Source organism: Antennarius striatus, chromosome 12 (assembly GCF_040054535.1).
Source record: "Antennarius striatus isolate MH-2024 chromosome 12, ASM4005453v1, whole genome shotgun sequence".
Classification (NCBI taxonomy): Eukaryota; Metazoa; Chordata; class Actinopteri; order Lophiiformes; family Antennariidae; genus Antennarius; species Antennarius striatus.
In genome coordinates this window covers 17,902,501-17,924,238 of record NC_090787.1, presented here as the reverse complement: position 1 = coordinate 17,924,238, position 21,738 = coordinate 17,902,501, and the positions used below count along the sequence as shown (strand labels likewise).

Here is a 21,738-nt window from a genome sequence, read left to right as displayed (position 1 = left end):
TCTAAACGCGATAGTCCGGTGTTGTGCGCAGACTGGGGGAGAGGATCGACCACTTCTAAGAATAGCGCATAGGGTGGTCTTTGTGCGTTTCGGCGGGGCAGTGGCATGTGGTTGATAAATAACACACACACACACACACACACACACACACACACACACACACACACACACACACACACTGATCCGACCGTGAGCTTGGCCTTTTTTACAAGGTGAAAAGGACGTCCCGGAGATTAGCGGACTTGAAAGTGGCGCCGAACCTCGATGGGGGAATATTTAGGCTTTTCGCACTCGATTGAGTGACGAAGTGTGAGTGCCTGTCGGCGGACGGTTGGAGTGTGTGTGTGTGTGTGTGTGTGTGTGTGTGTGTGTGTGTGTACGCGTGAGCGTGCGCGCACACGGAGCTTCTGCGCTAAGCAAGGTTACGGAATTCAGCCTCGCCCTAATACACAGTTCAGTTCAGTTGGAGGGCATCCCCGCTGTCTCTGTTGTGTGTTTGGTGTGACAGCTGAGTGTGTGTGTGTTCGCGGGGGGAGGTGTGTGTGTGGGGGGGGTTGGCTTTGTTTGGACAGAGTGGACGTTGATCAGCCGTCTCATCAGTCCCAAAGGTAGTGTTGAGGAAAGGTGGTGGTGGTGGGGGGGCGCTTTAGTTGTTGGAGCCCGATCTGGCACCGTGACGCGTTTCCTCGCCTCATGTCTTGCAGGTGTTCTCTAATGTGACTTTGCGCTACGGCGTTGTGGTCCGCGGTCTTGCTTTGAGACGAGTTTGTTGGGTTTTTTTTGATTGCGGGGGAATATCCTTTTGCGCACAACTGATCCAGCCAGTTAGGATCCCCCCCTCCGCTCCCCCTCCCCCTGCATCTCCGATACGCACCTCTCCCGGAGCGAGAAGGTGTCTGAACGGACTCTTCCACGATAGAGCAGATTAAAAAAAAGTATTGCCGCCGTTCTAATTTCCTCATCCATCAAATATCTGGGAGCTTTTTATGAAATTATAACGACCTAAACAATTTGCCCCCATACCACTCTCTATATTTCTTCCCCAAACTCAAATCAACTTTAAACAATATTTTTTACTGCCTCTGTAGTTTCCGCACCATCGTGAGCTGCGTAACTCACACGAGATTACTGTTTAATTGAAATAAGTGCCGCAAGGCGTATTGGACGCGTTCCAGACTGAAAGTTTCCTAATCCTTCAAAGCGCCTTTGCGCGCTACGTTGCAAAGCAGCATTTAACCCGTGATATTTCCCCCCCCCCCGAACATCACGCTATTCTATCCACGCTCTCCACCTCAGGCTCACATCGCGGGAGTCCCCCCCCCTCCCCCACATCTTGCGCCGGGCCGCTCCGTCTGCCCGTATCGAAGCCACACGGGCACTAATTAGGGGACGCTCTCTTAGGACGATCGATGCGCCTCATATTGGCTGGCTCCAGCTCATTGACGAGCTTAGTGAGGGAAATGGCTACTAAAGGACCACTTCAGCCCCCCGGCAGCCAATCTGCGAGGAATATGCAGCCGGAGGATCGCTCGTATATAAGAGGGAGAGCGGGACCTCGTGTTGGGACCCTCCAGAGTCGGGGGGGATTAATTTATAGGGACTGGAAACTACTTAAAAGAGCATTCGAAGCATAATATTAGGTATAAATCATTATAAAACAAAGACATCTGTGAAGGGATGATGAAGGACAAATAAAAATCTGGCTGAAATTTTGATTTTGAAGTTTTAAAAAAAAAGGAAGAAAGCTTTACTTGAAAACATCGCACAGATTGGAAAATAATTCAACAAATAGTCCTGGTAGCCGCAGTCACACTGATGAATTTGAATTAGTTTGCTTTGGTGGGAATGATTCCAGAGACTTTTGATCTTATGTGTTATTTTCCTGAACCGTTCAGAGTCATACTGCGCTTTTTACTTTGACTTAAATACCGTTTTCAACCCGACTGATCGTCTATTTGTGGAATATATCCCTTTAAACACGTGACGCTCTTCTATTGCGCAGCCAGTGGAGTCTTTGGTTGTGTTTCCACCTCTGCGCCCCGCGGCCTCCTCAGATAACTTTGCGGCGCAGGGAGTTTCAGGGCCTGGCTTTTTAAACTGCGGTGTCAGATCCGTTGGTAATACAGTCTGTTCCCTAATTGGTGCGTGTTGTGGAAGCGTGAGGCTACTTAACATTTTGTGTGGGCCGCGTTTATTTATAGGCTGGTGCGCCCCGGTCGGAGTGTTTTGCGCATCGTTTTTCCACTGTGCGCCGTGATGTCAGCGTGTGGCTGAGCTGTTTTCCAGGTGCTGGAACATAAAGGGAGGGGGGGGGGGGGGGCTGCTTACCAAAAGATTGACGGGCTGATTGTTTTTTTCTTCTTCTGTTTTTCAATTCGCGCAGGAGGATTTCACACTTCTACCAAAAAGCACGTTTCGTTGCTGAGCCCGGTTCCAGTTGTCACGGCGCGGCTCAAAGGGTGGTTCCGCAACTAAATCTGATTTCAATTGGCTCTTAACCTTTAATTATTAGAAACGACTTGTAATTACACAACACGTAAAGATGGCTTCATCAATCAAACGTTTCCTCGCCCTTCCTTCCGGCCAGACATTCTCCAATCAATGTTAATACTCTGTTCTCAATCTTGGGCGACGACTCAAAGCGTTTCCAACGCCTTAGAACCAAACTTTGCAGCAATATATGGAAAAAGAATGAAACCGTTCTCATGCTGAGGGGGTAAGGAGCATTTGAAAGGCGCACCAGCCCCGTGCCTGCTGGGGCTCATTGTCATGCTGAGTGATGTGTGATAGTGGATGTGTCAGCGTGGGTGCTCGGTGGGGTGGCGGGGGGATCTGCTGCGCGTATAGGACAATCACACCGCCTCCATTTTAAAGCCATTAACCTGCTGTTTGTCCGCGTTTCCAATCAATGGGAACCACGTGGGGGACTATTTCGCGCACGGAGCCCGTAAAAGAAGTCACAGGATCACTTCCCCACAGCAAAAACAAAAAAACAAAAAAAAAATGTTCCCATCTGGTGGACAGAGGGGGGAAAAAAGAAAGAAATCTCGTCTTCTGTTTTTTTTTTTAACCAACCGGACACATGAGCTCCGTCTTCTCGCGTCGCGCTTGTTTTTTTTTTGTTGTTGTTTTTTTTTCCCCGCTCACACTCGGATAAATAAACAAGTGTTGTCGCTGCCGGCGCTGCTGAGGCGAGGTGCATGGGAACAAAAGCGGAGGCACGTTTTAGAGCCGAGGAGAGATCGGTTTTCCAGGCGCTGCGCAGCTCCCGGAGGAGACGTCACGGTTTGATTGAAGCTGTGCTCCGCGCTGGCCTCCCGGGACCCCGCGATGAAACGAGAGCCGGCGCCCTCCCCACGTCCTCCCCCCTCCCGCGTCCTCTCTCTCTCCCCCTCCCTCTCGCTCTCGTTCTGTCCCTTCCTCTCTTTCTCTCTCTCTCCCCCTCGCAGCGCTCCACAAAGCTTTTTGTTTCGACAAGATCTGGAGCGCAGGGATCACTTCCCCGCTGCGATCCGTCGACCTCCAGTACAGTTTCTCAAGCGGGGAGACATCCAGAACGGCCCAAGAGAATTACAGCTTTCTCCTCGCTATACTTTAACAACCGCCAGACTTATTAGAACAGATATTTTTCTGTGGCTGATTATGCATTAACGGCGCTTCACATTAAAGTTCCTTCCTATAGCTTTAGAAGAATAATCTCGCCTCCAAACGCAACATCTTGGATCCAGAATCGTTTCCTATTAAATGTTAAAACCTCTAGTTTCAGATCAAGGAGGGCAGTCTGTAAATCTACGTGATTATATTTAGTTCTGACCTCTATCTGGCCTATGGAAAGATTGATTTACCCCAGAGTAATGATAGCGCACCTTCCCTCCCTCCTCTGAGCCTCTACAGGCTCAGTCTTGATCCGCCTTCCCCCCCCACCTCATTTGTTTTTAGACGTCGGTGCCTCCGGCATCCATCTCCTGACGAAATCCCAGTTTGGCAGCGCAGCACGATGGCGACAGGAGCTCCGAACACCAACTGTTTTCAAAGAAGGAATGCGTTGTCTGCCCTTTGGAAAGAAGATCTTGTGGGTTCGCTCCACAGCGTCTGACGTCAACGCGTGGATAATCAATAGGCTTCGTATATATACACGCGTATTGAGTGCGTATATACGCACAAACATTCGTCGCATGTTTGTGCGTAAACATGCGACGAAATTATTTTAATAATACCTCATATGTCGCCCGCGTGGAGAGCCAGAGGTGTGAAAGCTGTGTTTACCTCACACTGATTCAGCACCTGTTCAGAATGACATCCATTCAGCCTAATTTAGCCTTTACGCACCACCAATAATTAAGCTTCCTCTCTGAACCATTTATCCTACGTGGCCCCGGCCGGCTGGGGCCACGGGCCGTTTTTAACGACATGAGCTTTTATTATCGGAACATCCAACGCATGAAAGCAACGCCAACATTTCAAAGGAAAAGTCAAGAAACCTCCGGTAAATGCGGGCCTGACTCATGCATGCGCATACCTTTTACAATTGGGTCCTTTGGTGGCATAAAGGGCCATTTATTCCCCATTTGGCCGGGGATGAATAGAGCCAGTTCAGCAGCCGCCGCCCGAGCCCCATGACAGCACGGGGGGCCTCACAATGTCGCCGTTGTTGACAGCCGCGCTGCAGAGGGGTGAACTGAACCGTGCACCGACTTGCATGCGGCTGTGCAGCGGCCCGGGAGGACGCAGGGGCCCCTTGTTTACAGCTCGGTGGTTTATAATGAGACAGCTGAAGAGATTCCACTGATTCCTTCCAGCTCGCTCCAGCGGCGGCTCTCCGCGTCACCGCGGCGTTTACCCCCCCCCTCCCCCCTGTCTCCGTTCGACCCGGAGCCCTTCTGTTCCCGCACCGACGGAAACGCACGCCTTCTTCCCGTAGATTGTTCTCCTGAGTCTAGATTGAAATGATCAATTGGACCATTTGGCACACTTCAGCCTGATAATCAATAACAATTAAAACGGACCGCCCCCCCCTCCCCCCATCCTCCCCACCAGAGCGCTCTCCCGTTTATGGCGGTGGGTGTTGGTGATGGTGGGTGTGACCCGAGGCTGTCACGGTTGCCGATCCGCTTTTTATTCGGAATTTTCTCAGATTCGTTCCCGCTGATTTTTGTGTCCTGACTGTTTGTTTTATTTTTATTTCCTGCTTCCTCAATAATCGCACCTGAACTCGCAGCCCACACCCACCCCCTCCTGAAATGTGCTAAGTGGTACATATTGACAGAACGGTGTGTGTGTGTGTGTGTGTGTGTGTGCGCGCGGAAGTCTTTCTCGGTGAGACACACCTTGTGCGATGTTGTGTGCGCGCGTGTGTGTGCGTGTGTTTAATCCGTGTTTATACCCACCCCACCCCCGTCGCTGCGGAGATTATCCTGCGTCACACTGCATTTTTTTTTATTTTTTAGAGCCGATCGGAGCTCTGCGCTCCAGAAACCCTGGCAGAGCTCCAGGTACAAAGAGCGAGTGTGTGTGCGTGTGTGTGTGTGTGTGTGTGTGTGTGCCTGTGCCTGCACTCCCATCGAGATCCACATACCTGATTCCAGCAACACGAGGCGACCCGAGAACCGGTTCGGGCTGGAAATCAAATCATAAAGACCAAGTGTTGTGAATGATTGATTTAAGTGCTCGGTATTTCTAGTTTCTGATTTATTAACGCATGAAGAGGAATCTATTAACGCTGATCCGACTCCACCGTCTCCTGTCTATTTTTTCCACACACACACACACACACACACACACACACACACACACACACACGGACGCACGCACACACACGCACACGGACGCACGCACATTCCCCGGTCCGCACGCAGCCGCCGACGCGCTTCTCAGGAAGAAAAGTAGGCCTCAGCCCCGCAGGAAATGATGAGCGCTGCTGGTGCGTGTGAGACCGCGGGTCACGGAGAGTTCAAGTATTTGTCGTCACCAATGGAAAAAGGAAGCTGTTTGTCCGTTTTGGGTTTTTTGTTTTTTTTTAGTTTCTTTTTTTCCCCTCCCTCGTGTTTTTGTCAGACGGCTGTCCTTCTTTGCTCGTTCCCTCGGTTTAAACGTGGAACCGAAGAGCCAGACCAGGTCCCGCGCTAAAAACAGCCGGTGGTTTTCTGTTTAATGGTGCAAGTCGGGGCTCCGCTCCAGCGGTCTGGTTTATACACGGAGCTCCGACCACGGCGCGCCCCCACCCCTCCCCTCCCCTCCCTCCCCCCTCCCTTCCTCCCCCCTCCCCCGCCTGCCTGCAGCTGTAGACCAGTGTGATGGATTGGGCGGCCGTCGGGAGTTGTTTGTTGCGCAAACTGTTCTCAGCTGCGGGGGTGTCAGCGCGGACTCGGGCTGCTTTTCCTTTCTCGCACACCTTTTGTCCTCCTTTACGCGTTTCTGACGCGGTGGCAGGATTTCCTCAAGTATCCTGTTTATACGGTAACACTCCAAACCAATAACAAATAATAATAAAAAAAATAAAATAATGCAACTGGAATTGTTCATAGATGTGTTTCAGAGATTTCACGTGGTCGCGAATGTCTTTCGTTTTAGATCATTGTGAGGAGGGGAACTTTGAAAATATTGTATTTCATGGGCTATAATTTATTTTTATCTGTCGTAACAGTTAAGTTTGGACTGGAAACTAAATGTTTTTCAAATGCTGGCTGGCAGCAGCTCGTCTAAGGGTGGAGTCGTCTCCTAATGACTCCGCTGTTCCCGTAGTTATTACTGTCGTATTACCTGCTGATGACCCAACCGCCTGCTCCTCTGCTATTAACATACTGTCTCATTGCCTCCTTGACAAAACCTCATTGGTGCTTTCAAGATTTACAGCATCGCACGGATATTATGGAAATCTTTTTTTTTTTACATAAAGTGAGATCACGTCTAAAGATAATGACCTTCGTGCGTCAAGAAAACCGCATCACAATCAAAGTTACATGGTGCGTAAATATAATGGATCATGCGCCTAGAAAATCAATGGATTCCTCAGTTTTGTCCAACAGTAAATAAAATATGAGGAATACAGTGTTACATAATAAATAATTAACACCCACATTAATTTTATTTTTCTTTCATTTCATTAGTAAAAACAATTTCGTTGAGATTTCCCGCCACTAAAACAACCCCTTCCTGCCCAGGTGGGCACCAGCAAAAAAAATAATACATAAATAATCAACAGGGAAGAGTCTGGGATGTCTTGATGATGTTGTCCAAGTTTTACCAGACTGGTAATGCAGTGACTTCCTACCATGTTTAATTTAATCAGTTTTAGAGTGAGCGGTTCAGATCCCTACAGGGGTCCATGCATCTTAAAGTGGATTTACTCCCGGTGGAGCAGGCAGTCGCCTTCAAGTGTTGGATTCCGACCTTGAGCTCGATGTAATCTTTCGTCTTTGCAGCAGGACTGTTATTTTCTTGAAAATGACGGGTTCCATAGCCGCATAAACTCCGGTCATCAGCATAGCGTTGGTGTCCTGTAAACAGGCCTGGAGGCACCGCGCCGTTCTCTTTGTTGTCCTCTGGAAACCCAACATGCAAACCTTTGAACCGAGGAGAGGCTGACGGAAAGTTACGCGTCGGTTTTTACTTCACCCTCAAAGATTTACCGTCTTCCTGTTTAGCTGCTGGAAGAGCTGTCGTGAGAGAAGGAGCCGAGCGCATGTGTTGCTCCGGGAAACATGGGGAAGCAGGAATGATGTGATTTCTTAACAATGTCTGTAATTTGCAGAAACTCAGACACTGGCTTTCCGCAGCTATACCGTGGCACTTATCCACACACACGCACGCCGTTTTAATATCGTCAGATGCGGATGTTGTTGAAGCAGGCCTGGCCCTGAGGAGCTGGGGGGAAGGGAGTGCCGGGGAAGGGAGGAGACGCGCTGAGGGGCCCACAACAGGCTGATTAATGGCCCCCAGGTCACGGCAATAAAAGTGGCGTGCCAGCAGCACGGCAGCGAGGCTCAGAGGCGTTTCTCTGCGATGATAGAGGAGCGGAGTTTCTCTGTTGCTCTCAGCGCTACCGATCACGGCATGGCTTCATTTTTACAATTTAAACACCCCGTTGTTTTTTCCTCCCACCACATTTCTGCGCTGGTTTTCTTGCAGAAATGCCCGCCCATGGCGACTCGTCAAGTCTTGATATTGAAACGTTAGGATTTTCATTTGAAATGAAATCTGAAAACTGGTAGCAGTAACTTCACCTTTATTTCCTTTTTTTTTTTAACTAGTTTTCCTCCCGAAATATTCTAATGTTAACACCCGATAGGCAGTTTAACCGTTGAACGCGACGTAAAAGTAAAATATCTTATCGTGTGTGACTGACGGCCTGCCGCAGGGGATGTGGTTGGTTCGTATCGGTTACGCACAGGAGCTGCGTGATGGTTCACGTTGCGCGCGGAATGCGTCAGGATCGCATGCAACTGAGGGCTACAAACGTTTTATTAATAGCGAGGGTTTTGCATTCACCACGAATGAAACGCAAAGCTCACAATTTGTAAAGCATGATGGGTTAGAATTAGTCAGTAAGCTCGTCACCCTAAGAAATCTATTGAAGAAGTTAACATTAGCTGGAAGGACAACGATCATCAGCGATGAGCTTCAAGGAAGACCTTCAAGCTCTGAGGCAGAAAGGTTTTTGTCTCATAGATGTTCTGTTGGGGAAAGTCAAATTAAATTAGATTATGCATCACATCACTTTCACTTGTTTTATTTGTTCATTAGGAATAAACACTTTATTTTGGTCTTGATTTTCAGAGTTAAAGTTATAAAAATGTTGCTCAAATGTTGTGAACTATGGATTTAGAAGTTTAAAGATGAGAAATCAGAATGGGACAAATTTCTTTTGTGCAAGTATGACTATAAAATTGGTAAAAGTGCATTTTTCTTATTTTAAAGACATTACTTATTTGTCATATCAATCTCTTTAACATCATAGTAACATTTGAGTTGTGCTCCAGTGCCTGCGGTAAAATAATTCAAATGTATGAGGAAATGTTTGCAGATTAAGGGATTTTTTACACACAAAGGAATCTAAATATTTTGTTAACACCATATTTCCTCTGATTTTGATTTCCTAATCAAATAAACACCATTTTTACTTATGTGTTTATGTTGTTCTTTATCATTATCTGTCCTGTTATACCTCCTCTGAGGTATAACACCTCCTTCCCTCTCATCTAGCATTTATTTTAAATTTTTGCATAGTTCACTATTTTTTCCTTCCTCGTGATGCTTTTGCATGTGTTCGTAGGTGTGAGTGTTTGTTGATCTGTGACTCTGTGTTGGCGGGCAGTAAATGGTCTCCCGCCGAAGTGGTCTCTGATGTATAATCTTTCCTCGCTTCGCTGGCTGGGGCAGCCAAGAGAGCAGGTCAAAGAGGGCGCGGAGAACCAGTGTGCGAGGAACGTGACTGAATAGATGCAGCCGCACAATGCACGTCTAGCCCACAGGGTGGGCAGGATGGGGGTCAGGGGAGAGGGATCGGACTATGGGGGTTTGCTGAAGGGTGTTGACGGATGAGAAAGGAGGGGAGCCCACACAGTGCTTTCATCTCCAGTGACTAGGGGTGTGTGTGTGTGTGTGTGTGTGTGTGTGTGATTGTGAGCCAGGGTGTGATGACTATAGCTAACGATGTCATTATGTTTCTTTTCTCCATACTTTCCACCTACTCTGTCTGGTTTCACTTGCACATCTCTGTGCTGTATAGCAATAATTTACTTGTTGATGTATAGATTTCCATGCCACACAAATGAAAGTAACTTCCTTTTTTGGAGAATTAATAACAACATTTTGTTTCTGCTGTGGGATTACAACAGAGCTGTGTTTGTGCATACGTGTGGCAGAGCTCAGACAATGACTGGTAAGTGTTTGTTCGTCTCCACAGGGAAACATCTGTTCGTGATGTCGATGCTGAGACACAAACCAACCTGGAACTAAGACAAGGGAACCACATCACACGAAACATGGCAAGTTCTATTAGAGCTCAGTAGCTTTTAATCTCACTTGTCTCATGACTCAAAAATAATACTTGGTCTATCTCACATTACTTAAACAATAAATCGACGTAACAATCATTTGTGTTTTGTTTGCCATTAATTTTTCTACACTTTTCATTCAGTCATTTCTTCAAGATTTACACTGAAGGATTATATTATTTGATAGTTCTTATGCATATCTTGTATATCTCCATATTTCTGCAGGTGGATGCAAGGTTGACGCCACTGGCCGCGATGGGGCTGGACCGAGGGGCTTTGATGCATGATGGTCTTCGTCTCCATGGTGGGGTTGTATACCCTGGGATCAGAGCACTACCGGTGGAAAAGAGCCGAGAGACACCCAGCCTCCCTCTGACTTATAACAGGGATGGCCTCCCAGAGCTTATTTACAAACCTGATGGCCCTCTGGATAGTCGGAAGCCCGCTAATGGATACATGGGCCTCTACAAAGGCACTCCTCTAGGTCTCCACAAACCCATACTGGTTCCTGGAGCCGGAGCAGAAGGTTTGGGCTTGGATCGGAGAGTAGGGCCTGGAGAAAAAGCATCTGAACTAGGGTTAGCCAGTGCTGGTGGCAGCTACCTGCGCCTGCCATGGCTCACTCCGTACCCTGAAGTAAACATGTATCCCTTCATGGATACTTCAAAGTACGCGACACTGTACAAAGCCTCATTGCTCAGCCAACCCAACCCCTACCTTCCCCAACACCTGGCCTACCCTTCTTTGTGTGCAACACAGGGGGGTAATGTAAACCCTGCTACAGCCGCCTCCGGTGCTGAGAGACTCTATTACATGCCCCCCTATCCTCCTTCTCCCATAACTTCCCCTCTGGGGCCCCCCCCTATGAGGATTCCTGCAGTCACAGTGGCCCCCACGTCACTGGTCCACTGCCAAGACAAGGGGCTTGGTGTCGCGCCTCCATTTGCACAGCAGCTTCACCAACCTTCCCCTCATTCTCAGCACCATCAGACTGCTATAGATAGGGACAGGTCCCCAAACAGGAGCAGCAGACCAAGCAGACCCCCTTCTAGGAAGGGCTCTAACAATAACAATAACACCAGTAGCACTAGCGTTAATGGCACCAGTGGTGGGAATAATAACAGTCTGCCTACTGATTCTTCTCGCCTTTCTCAACCTCCCCCTTCTCATATTGACAATTCACTGGATTTACAAAGGCCAGTTCCCAGGATAGGACAGCCACCCACTTCCTCCACTTCTTCAATATCTGTCTCATCTTCAACCACGCAGTCCATTCCTCACCCATTCTCTGTGAGTAGCATGGCATCAGAGCAGCCCTCTCCTGCCCGGCCTGCCCCTCACAAATCCAGACCAAGGGATGGGGTACCTGAGCACAGAAGTGTCGGGACTGAGAGGAAGCCTAGCAAGTCGCCCTCCAAACCAAATTTTGAGAGGCCAGCTCACCAACCCCAAGCAACCAAAGACTCAGTAGAGAAACCCTTGGATTTGTCTGGAAGAATATTGGAGTTTGGACTGCCTCCCAATGGATTCCCAGTTAAGATGGACACTATATCATCAGGGGCACGTTATGGACTGCCTCCCAGTAGAGATCTCCTAAAGGAAAACCTCTCACTCTCTCCTTCCTCCCATCCTCACTCTGTAGTAAGCAGCACTTCTTCAAAGGTTCAAGAGAGGCCAGAAATGATCAGCACTTTACACTCCCCCTGGGTTGTACCTAGTCCTTCTCCTTCCCATACACAGCACACACCAGGCTTACCCTCCTCACCAAGGCCTAACACAGAACTGGGCCTTTCACAATCCAAAGGCTCCTCGCCCTCTGTCATCAAACACAAGAATTTGGAGAGAGTTCTCCCTCAACAACGTAGCTCTTCCTGTCCTAGGATAGGGGAGCCCAACCATAATACCTCCTCAACTCAACACTCTTTGGTCAGTTCCAAGGCTCTTTCTCCTAAACCCAATGGGGACTGGGTCAAACACAGTCCCAGCCAAGCCGAACATCCAACAGTTGGGGGCCACCACAGAGAAGGGACAGAAAAACCCTCCCAGGCCACCAACAGAGCTGAAACAGAGGTATCTTCATACAAGAGGCCTTGCTTAGAGAATGGTCATCCTCCTGGGCATCTTTTCCTTCCTCAAAGTGACTCTTACCTGAACCACAGTTTGGCATATGCTAATCGATACCTGCACTATCCCATCCCTGATGGCATGGCACTGCATTCCCTTCCAATTGCAGGGAAAGGCCCAGTCTATCCTCATCCAGTACTGCTGGGCAGCAACAGCCTTTACCCGACGCATTTAGCAGCAAAACACCCTTTACCGTACCACAACCTTCCAGCTGGGCCCGGAGGGGAATACCTCACTTATAACTCACAGGAGATGGCCCATCCCTTGATGCAGACTCACCCAGATAACAAGTTGACAGAAAGGGGAGAGGCAACTTTGAAATCCCGGGCTCAGGAGAAATCCCGGGGAGCTGCTGAGGAAAGCGGGGGCCCCAGAGATCAAAACGTTGGGAAGGAAATAGGCGAAGGAAGCCATGTTAAGCTTGATAAACAATCAGGAGCACATGGACAGGGTGTCAGTCATAGCAAAATGCACTCTTCCTCAGTAGCATCCAGAGAAAAAATTGTTTGCATTGACCTTGTACATTCAGACACAGATATTGAGTCTACCCCAACAGTCCACAAACAGCCCTCTGCTGAGACCAGCACCAAGGTTAACCAAAATGAATGCTGTCAGAATAACAAAAATCTGACAAAACCTGACTATGAGCCAAAACACCAACACCACCTTTCCCTTCCTTATACACACCACCATGGACAGAACCCGACCTTGAAGTCCAATCACACTGACAGGCAGCCAGAACATTTTTTGGGGAAAACAAAGGTTATTCATGAAATGGGTTGTCCTAAGGTGGCATTACCAGTTTCTCCAGGGCAAACTGCCAATGCAGAGGAGATCCTGGAGGAATCCAGCCCCAGTCCAGACCCTGACGAGCAGGACCAGAGCACTTTGACATGTGCTCGCACATCTGGGGAGCGCAGCTCTGGTAAAGACAAAGGGGACAGAGATTGCCGAGCGCTTCACTTTGCTCAGAGCTTCACAGATTCGGTGACAGAACCAATGGTGTGCGAGAGAGAGACTGAAAAGGAAGACACTATCGTAGACCTTGGGGAGTCTCATGGAGAAGGTGACGAGGAAGATGAAGAAGAAGAGGGTGGCCAGTCTTCATCGAAAAACCTTCGTAAATCTAGTCTGGCAAAGAGGATAGCTAACTCCTCGGGCTACGTTGGCGACCGCTTTAAATGTGTCACCACTGAGCTGTATGCTGATTCCAGCAAGCTGAGCCGTGAACAGAGAGCTCTGCAGGTAAGACCATTAAAACACATGTGGTCATATAGTAAATAGATGACAGGGATATATCAGGCTAAAGTGGGCTGGGGAGAGGTCATTATGACCAATGTTTCTTATGTACAGACATTTCAAACATTTACAGTTCTAACATTCACACAGGAATAAACCCCAAGGGCCACTGTCTTTATTCCCTTTCTGCAATCTTCAGAACTGCCTGTAGAACAAACCCTGCATGTAATTGGCTTACTTCCCATTTACAGCACAGTGCAAAATAATATAGCGCTGTCATGCAACTGTCCTCACCATAGGCTTGACCTTCCCCTTAGTTTATCATTGTCTTTATGAGCTGGTGTAAGGCCGGTTGAGGCCCTCTATCAGGGAGGGCAGTGCAAAGGTTAACCCAGGCTGCCATCTCTGTATGTTGATTAGTGAGAAGCCTTTGTAAAGGTTAAATCTGTGCGTCCGTGTTTGTGTGTCCGTACGTGCTTGTCCTTGTGTGAATGCCTTGGGGCTAAAGCATGTGTTAGTGCTGACTGTGCTATAGAGCCACATACTGTCGTTTCAGAGCATGACTGTGGCAGCCTCACGGTTCACACTGCCTTTGGCTATGCTTAACCTCGAGGTTAGGGCCAGTGGAGGGCTTGCGGTGTTCTTAAAAACCAGCAGCTGCTCTCTTTGGGGTTCCTCTTAAGCTTTTTGCTTACCCCCCATCCGGCAGTTGCTATACTCCCCCTCCTCCCCCTGTTGGCCTATGCTGCCCTGACTGGTTGCTGTCCAAGTTGATAATTCTCCTCACCTCACTGGCCAAAAGGCCCTTGCCTTTAACACATCACACCACATCCGTAAGTTCTCAGTTACAGCAGGGTCCCCTGCACTTGGACGTAGCTATACCTGTCATTCACACGCACGCATTGAGCTATTTATTTGACTGTCATCCCAGGTTTCTGGTGCTCAATGTCGGGAATAACAACAAAAAACATTCCTACGCACATCTAATGACTCAGAGGCAGTCAAGTTAATAGGTTGCACATGTCTATCTATGTTGTGAACATATCTTAAAAAACTGGTTTTGTCTGTGTCATGCTTGTCAATGCACAGCTGCAACACAAACTATCAAACAGTCTATTTCTGGACATGTGAAAATGAGATGTGGAAGTCTGTCAAAAAAAAAAGAGAGAAAGAAAAAAAATCAAAAACTGAATTAGCATGCTCAGAATCAACATTGTATTATGTATACTTTTTTTCAAATCTATCTTTCATGCAGTTCAGAAATTATTTGATGGTTTTGATGCGGTGTAAATTGACCTGTTGAGTCACTTTAATTTAATTGTGTTATTTTGTGGGATTGTGGCTGCCTGTTGTGTATAAAGAAACATGTGGAGAAACATAACATAAAAAAATCTTTTAAAAAAGCTGAAATGATGGACAGATATATTGAGCCCCCCCATTCTAATTGCTTAGATGGAAGTCATATCACGAGAGGGGAGTAATATAAGTCAACCTGCAGCTAACTGGGAGGTCAGTTCTTTACATTTCTTATCACATCTGCCTCTGATGGGCTCTGTCTCCTTTGTACTCTGTATCGCTGCACACTCCTTTTTCCCCCACTCCCTTCTTTCCTCTTTTTCATCTCCTATGCCTCAGGGCTTAGATGTTCATGTTTCCTAGCCATGTTTATGTTTCAGGAAGGGAGATGCCAGGACTTAAGCCCCAGAGCGCATGGACTCGCAGTGGCTGCAATAGTTTAATCTGTGTCTTGATGTCATGCTTGTGATTTATCTGTCTACCTTTTTTGTCCTGTGTGTGTGTGTGTGTGTGTGTGTGTGTGTGTGTGGGTTTATTTTCTTTGGCATTTTCTTTGATTTTGAGACAATGTAATTTCTGATGCAGTTTTTTGCTTCTGTAGCTGTTGAGGCCAGATTGAGGCTTAGAGAGAGGTGTGTTCTTCATGGGCAAACGATGAGGGGTTTTCATGTTTTTCCTTGCGTTTGTGTGTGTGTGTGCGCGCAGCGGGCAATGATGCGGTTCTCCGAGCTGGAGCTGAAGGAAAAGGAGGGCGGCGGTGTGTGTGTGTCTGCCTCAGCAGCGGCAGCAGGACGGGAGCTGGCAGACGGCCAGCCCAGAGAGCGAGGACTGGAGCACTGCCAGCACACCACCAGGCAGGGAGACGGGGAGGGTGAGTAACCACACACACCCGGAACACACACACACACACACACACACACACACACACACACAAACAATAGGTACACGTACACACTCGCATGCACTTGCAGCAAATGCTGAGGCAAGACCGGGTCACTCTAAAAAAAGACAAGGTTCCATGCAAAACACACACACACACACACACACACACACACACACACACACACACACACACACACACACACACTTATAAAAGCCAGGCAGCGCAACAGAATGAGCCAGCAAGAGAGACGGTGAGGGGGAGTTTTATTTTCAAGAAGTCTTTTGTGCTTATCTACGCGGAGAGACGATCGAGAGGGAAGGCAGGAGGAGAGGGAGGGGCCCAGATTGTGTGTGTGTGTGTGTGTGTGTGTGTGTGTGTGTGTGTGTGTGTGTGTGTGAGAGAGAGAGAGAGAAAGCAAGGGGGGGGGGCTGGTGGGTGAAAAGAGGATGGGAAAGCGCAACGGAAAGAGAGGGAGGAGGAAGGGGGAGGGGGGTTGGTTACATTGGCTGGGGGCCCAGCTGTGTGTTGGAGCGAGGCCGCGGCTGACGTGTGAGCCTAATTATGGCATAGAGAGAGACGGAGAGGCAGGGGGGGGGGGAGTTAGGAAAGGGGGAGGGACGGGGGTGGGTGGGGGTCGAGTCACGCTCAGTGTGAGAAGGGCGTGGTGCGGTCATGCCATGGGGGAGGACGGGGGGGAGCGGGGAGGGAGTCGCCGTGCGCAGTGAGTGCGCAGGATGTTTTCCTGCCTCTCCTCGCTGGAGGTGTGAGCAGCTGCACCGGAGCGGTCCGCCGCTGGCTGGGCTCACATCAGATTAAAAAGTCTTTACCCCATCAAAGTTTTACTGCCTGTCTTTAAAGCTGAATAAAAGCTGGCTGGTGTTTAACTGGCATTCTCCCCTCTGTCAACCCCCACCCCCCCACCCCGCCTAACCCCCTTCACCCCTTGTTTCCCGCTTCTTTTTCTGTCTGGATTGCGGTTGGTGTGTCTGCGTTCTGTCCGTGTGTGCGTGACTGACTTTAATCTACCCCCCCCCCCCACAATCGCCTTCCTTTCTGCTACATCCGTCTGTCTCCTTTTTCTCAGGTGTTCGGCCCGTGCACACAAACAATAGAGTTCCAGTCCTCCAGAGGTGCGGCGGCCAGAAGGAGCCTTTGTCGCCGGGGCCCGGGGCCCGAGACGGAGCCAGAGGTGCCAGCCACGCAGCCATGAAAGATGGAGCCAGGAAGGTGATAAGGGAGTGTGAAGGAGGTCATTGTGTGCCTCCCATTCTGACGCCAGCCAAAGGATACCCAGGGGAGAAAGTCATCCCTGGCTTTGGACTTTCCCGGAAACGCCCCCTTGGCCTCAAGGTTGAACAGGAGCACACAGAGAGGGAGGAGGGAGGAGAGAGGGCGTCCCATCCAGAGAAGCGGGCCAGGATCTCTACAGGTGCGCCTCTTGGACGTGTTATGTTGGTCACATGTTAACCCACAAACACACACACACACACACTCTTCATCTGCTGTCTGTGACTCTCTAATTCGGCCCTTCCTTGTTCCTTCATCCTGAGCTATTCTGAGTCTCGTCTCATCCCTTGTTCTTTCCAATCCTTTTGTCATTTTCATCCTTCCAATCAATTCTATCTTAAAACTGCTCCATCACCCCACCCACCCCCACACCCCCACCCCCACTTACCACTCTCTGTCCCATCTTTCGCTCTGTGTGGCAGCCAGCTCAGAGAAGTGTTTAATCCTGCCTTTGAGCGGAGCGCGAGCGAAGCGAGGAAGAGGGACAGCCATTCTCTCTCTCTCGGCTCTGGCGTTCCTCCGCTGCGCTTACTCACCCTCTTCAAAGCTTCTCTTTTCATCTCCTTTCGTTTTTCCCTCCTGTTTGGGTTCCCTGTTTTTTTTTATTTCTGGCATGCTGTATTGCGCTCGCTCTCCCAAGCACTGGCAGACGACTCAAATTCCTGTCCCCCGTGAATTTCAGGGGGGGAGAATCTCCCTCTGCGTCTCCCAGTCTTTATTGCTTTGTGTCTCCGCCCGATTCTTGACTGCTCTTCCCCTTTTACTCCTTAATCTGTCTGTTTCACATCCCGCTCCCTGCCTCTCTTCCCTGGGTGCGTGTTTTAAATGTAAGGCTTAGAGGGGGTTTTACAAGCCGTAAGAATGTAGTGATTAATGGCTTTTGTTCCTCGTGCTCAGTTGTTTGGAGGTCAGTTTGTAGCAGAAAGTTAAAGCATCATAAAAAACCTTCATGTCCGAAATGCCATCAGCTGTTTTAGTTTGTTTAACTCCATCCGTTGAGATTTAAAAGGAAAACTTTTATACCACACTTTATTCTGGCAAACAACACAAATTATGTTTCCGCCGTCTGCAGATGAGCACGAGCAGGCCAGTCCCGATGAAGACGATGACGACGACGAGGTGAGGAAGCTAAAGGTCTGCATCGAGCTGAAAGGACTGCGCCTCAGCAAGCCCGCCGCTGGGGCGGCGTCGCCCGAAGGCTCCCAAATCAAACAGGAAAGGGCGTGGCCCCAGCCCCGACTGGTGTCCCAGGTCCAGAGCCAACGGGAACGCAAAATCCAGGCCGGTGAACTGGAGGACAGAGCGGCGCTGCAGAGAGCTGACATCAACAGGAAATGTGAGAAGCTTCTTAATGGTAAGAATGAACCACCAGCTGTGCAAACTGCTGCTGTATGTGAGTTCAAGCAGGGTAACGGAAATATATCTTTGGCTTGTGTTTCACTTTCTTATTGAGCATTTGTCTTTGGGGGATTTCCCGCGAGCCGTTGGGGTAGGATGGAGAGGAAATGAGGTAGGGGATATTTCCTCCAACCGGAGGAAAGCCTGGGGAATCAGAATGGGGAAATGGGGACCCAGAACTTGTCCTGCCAGGGTTTTTGTTCCTTCTCTGTTCTACCGATGAAAGCGTGAACGAAGGACTCGTCGGGTGGAGACTCTTGTGGGCTGCTGTAGAATGACTAATGTGTGATCAATGGTTTTTTTTCATTTTTATTCCCCTAAAGACCAGTCAGATGCAAAGGCATGGTATGTGTGTGTGTTTAGGGGGTGGGGTGGGGAGGGGTTATTATCACAACCGGGGCTTTCCCTTATTCAGGTGCCCAATTCAGGCAGAGGGAGGCCCAGACCAGGAGAGAATAAAAGAGAGAGATTAAAGGAAGTGAATACAACAGCGGAGGATTGGGTTGTTGTGTTTCCTGCAGAAAACAAAGGCCGCCATTGGCCGCTGATTTATTTTTTTCATGCTTTCACCTTTAAAGATTACATCACTGGGACTGTTTTTTTTTTTTTTCAAGCGATGAAAGGGCCATCCTCTTTGTCTCTTTCCAGATTAAACCAATCAGACAAAACCCATTAATTTCTTCTAAGAATCTTTTACGTACAAAGTTTTCTATACATTCAAGGGCTTATCTTGTTCGGCGTGGTTTCTCACACATAGGACACATTTTGTGTGCCGCTGATTGTAAAGGTTAGGAATCCTTAGAAGGACGTTTTATTTCCATGGAGCTGCTGAACAGCGTTTTGACATTGTGGTTTCAAGGTCAGGTTTTCATTTTGCGTCTAAATCTGTAGGCCCCGGTGTCGAGCGAGAGAAGGGAACCAGACAGCTCCACATTTGTTAAGGAGATTGCTCACAGGAGTGTCCTTCCTGTGGTGAACGAGCGTGCACAAGTCACTGTTTATGTGTGCCTCCAAGCGTATACGTGTTATTTTTTTATTTTCCTGAGCGAGCAGCCATGCTGCGCTCCCAGACAGCTCTGTGCGCTCATTAATAAACCAACAGAGGGTAAGAGATGGCCTTGTAATACCTTCCCATCCTCCCCTTCCGCTCAGCTCTTGCACGATCAGCCGTTCACTCCCGCCTCTTCCTCTCCCTCTCCCCTTCTCAGGAGTAGCAGCTTCTCCCCTTCCCCCCGGCCAACTGAAGGACAGGACGCAATCGCTGGGGCCCTTCTCAGGTGACCGCGGCTTCAAGGAGTCCAGGAGGGGCCCCCCTTCTCCGGCTCCGCAGCAGTCGTTGGGAGGCGCTCCTCCCTTCAAGCCCCGTCGCCATAGTGACACGGACAAACCCAAGGGCAAGCGGCCGTGCAAGACCAAACACACCAGCCAGAGAGAGCGGGAGAAGCGGAAAGAGGCCACACCTAACAGCCCCGGCCAGCGCTGCGCGGCTGAACTGGGAGCAGCTGAAGATGACAAGGTGAGTGCTGATAGGCTGGCGGGCGATACGGACATCTGGATGTCTGCAGCGGCGGAGCCTGTTTCAGTATGCCTGTCGGCGCCTCTGATTATGCAGCTGAGTGGGAGAGGAAGGAAGCATGTTTACAATGTTTAGAGGGCTGCTCAGAGCTGTGACCTCCCCGTTGCCCTTAACGACTCCCCCACGGAGCGCCTACGACGCATGTGCGGCCGCGTCTTCTGGCTCTTAATTGTCAAAACGTGTGTCACCCCGTGCCGTTGTGCTGCGTTCGCTGCGTGTCGTGCCAAAGGCCGTGAGCGTCTGGAGCGTTTGCGAGCATTCCTGACATAACGGCAAAAAAAAAAAACCCTAAAGCAATTATATGTCGCACACCCGCGCCGAACACAAGGCTTGCACACACACACAGACACACACACACACACACACACTCCCTTCGCTCACACGGCGAGGAATGTGGCAGCCATGGCGGCGCGTATGAAGCGCTCGAGTTCAAAAGAGAGTGAAGAAAAAAAAAAAAAGAGCTCGGGGAAAATTGAGGGGGGGAAAAAAGAAGTCTAGTTGTTTTCCGCCCATGCTGCTCTCCTCCCCTGCTCCTCCTCAGCCTGACAGCTGCTCCGACATGGAATTCCACTGAGAGGACGCACACTTCGCTCGCGCACCCAGACGCACACACACACACACACACACACACACACACACACGCACTCACACACACCGACAGAGGCAACTCCCTCCTGCGCGTTGCATTCCAAAGGCTCTGTTGGTTTAGTGGTTAAAGAAAAGTGGCGTGCCAACCTGCAGTGTTTGGGGCGTGAACAGTTGGTGTGAAATCTGTGATCATGTGGGTCTGTCTGTGATGTGGTGTGTGTCTGACGCACATAATTATCATACATAAACACACACATTCTCTAAATGAACAGTCATCTATGTAAAGTTAAATGTATTAGTTGGGGTCGTAGATGAGTAGCAGTGGTGTTTGCACTGCAGTGTTGGGACAAAACGCAGACTTGACATTACAAACACAAAAATTGGAGAAAATACCTTTATTATTATCTATTTAGACTATTTTCAGTATTTGGGAATTAGGATTGCCTTGTCAAAAACAACAACAATCAAAAATTTTTATGTGTTTCATTTCAAAAGAAAAGCATTTAAATCTACCATACAGTTGAACTGTACCTGCAAGTAATTTCATTCTAACCTTTTCAGTTTTAAATTGGCTGAATAGCAGCTGTGCTTTTCAGGGAACATCCTAAAAATGAGAGACAAGTAGGTCAGACATACTTTAACGTATCTAAACCGATAACTTTTATCCCGTCATCGTTCCCATGTTTGACCCTTGACCCCTTCCACGGATGACAATGAACTTTTTTCAGACGGCTTGACTGCTGGCTGATGTTAAATTAAATGTTCCTGCATCAGAAGTTCTCTTCTGCCTTGCCATGTTGTCGCCGTCTGTCCTTTGTGAACTCCTGTAGGCCGATATGTTCCCTCACGCTTTGCCAGTGTTTTTGTCGTGCCGTTGATCCTCAGCAGACGGATGTTACAGAGTGTTAATGAAGTTCTATGAATGTTCTGGTCTCTGGTGAAACAATGTGGTATGAATTTACTGGCACGTATGCATGCATATGTCTGTGTGTCTGTGTGTGTGTGTGTGTGTGTGTGTGTGTGTGTGTGTGTGTGTGTGTGTTCAGCAGGCGCCCTGAACTATCTGTGTCCCGTCTGCTCTGTGGCAGTGGTTATAACAGGCTCTCTCTCTCTCTCTGTCTCTCCTCAGCTGAATGAGCAGCGCGGCCCCCCGAGGAAGGGAGCCGTCTCTCCTAATCATTATCCCTGCTCTCCCGTCAAACCCTGCTCCCCTGCCACACACTCCCCGCCCTGCCTGCCGCCCCAGGCGAACGGCAGAGCGGGCAGCGTCCCACCGGAGGCGAGGGTGCACAGGAGGACCCCTCCCGCCGAGCCCCCCGCGGTGCGCGCCATCCCGCCGGAGGCGCGCCGCC

The 21,738-nt window shown here is 49.2% G+C and overlaps 1 protein-coding gene across 3 annotated transcripts in view; it reads left to right on the top strand.

The window, feature by feature from the left end:
• The window catches only part of bcor (BCL6 corepressor), a 32,108-nt gene that overhangs the window by 997 nt on the left and 9,373 nt on the right, over window positions 1-21,738 (top strand). For 2 of the 3 annotated variants that reach the window (XM_068328751.1, XM_068328750.1), the window contains exons 2-9: window positions 9,905-9,986; window positions 10,221-13,364; window positions 14,811-14,867; window positions 15,360-15,525; window positions 16,622-16,966; window positions 17,897-18,178; window positions 19,431-19,738; window positions 21,516-21,738. The exon at window positions 21,516-21,738 is cut by the window's right edge and continues 62 nt beyond it. In XM_068328751.1, coding sequence (XP_068184852.1) covers window positions 9,984-9,986; window positions 10,221-13,364; window positions 14,811-14,867; window positions 15,360-15,525; window positions 16,622-16,966; window positions 17,897-18,178; window positions 19,431-19,738; window positions 21,516-21,738 — 4,528 coding nt within the window. In that variant the 5' untranslated portion in view covers window positions 9,905-9,983. The remainder of the gene's footprint in view (window positions 1-9,904; window positions 9,987-10,220; window positions 13,365-14,810; window positions 14,868-15,359; window positions 15,526-16,621; window positions 16,967-17,896; window positions 18,179-19,430; window positions 19,739-21,515) is intronic. The other variant, XM_068328752.1, reaches the window with a different exon arrangement.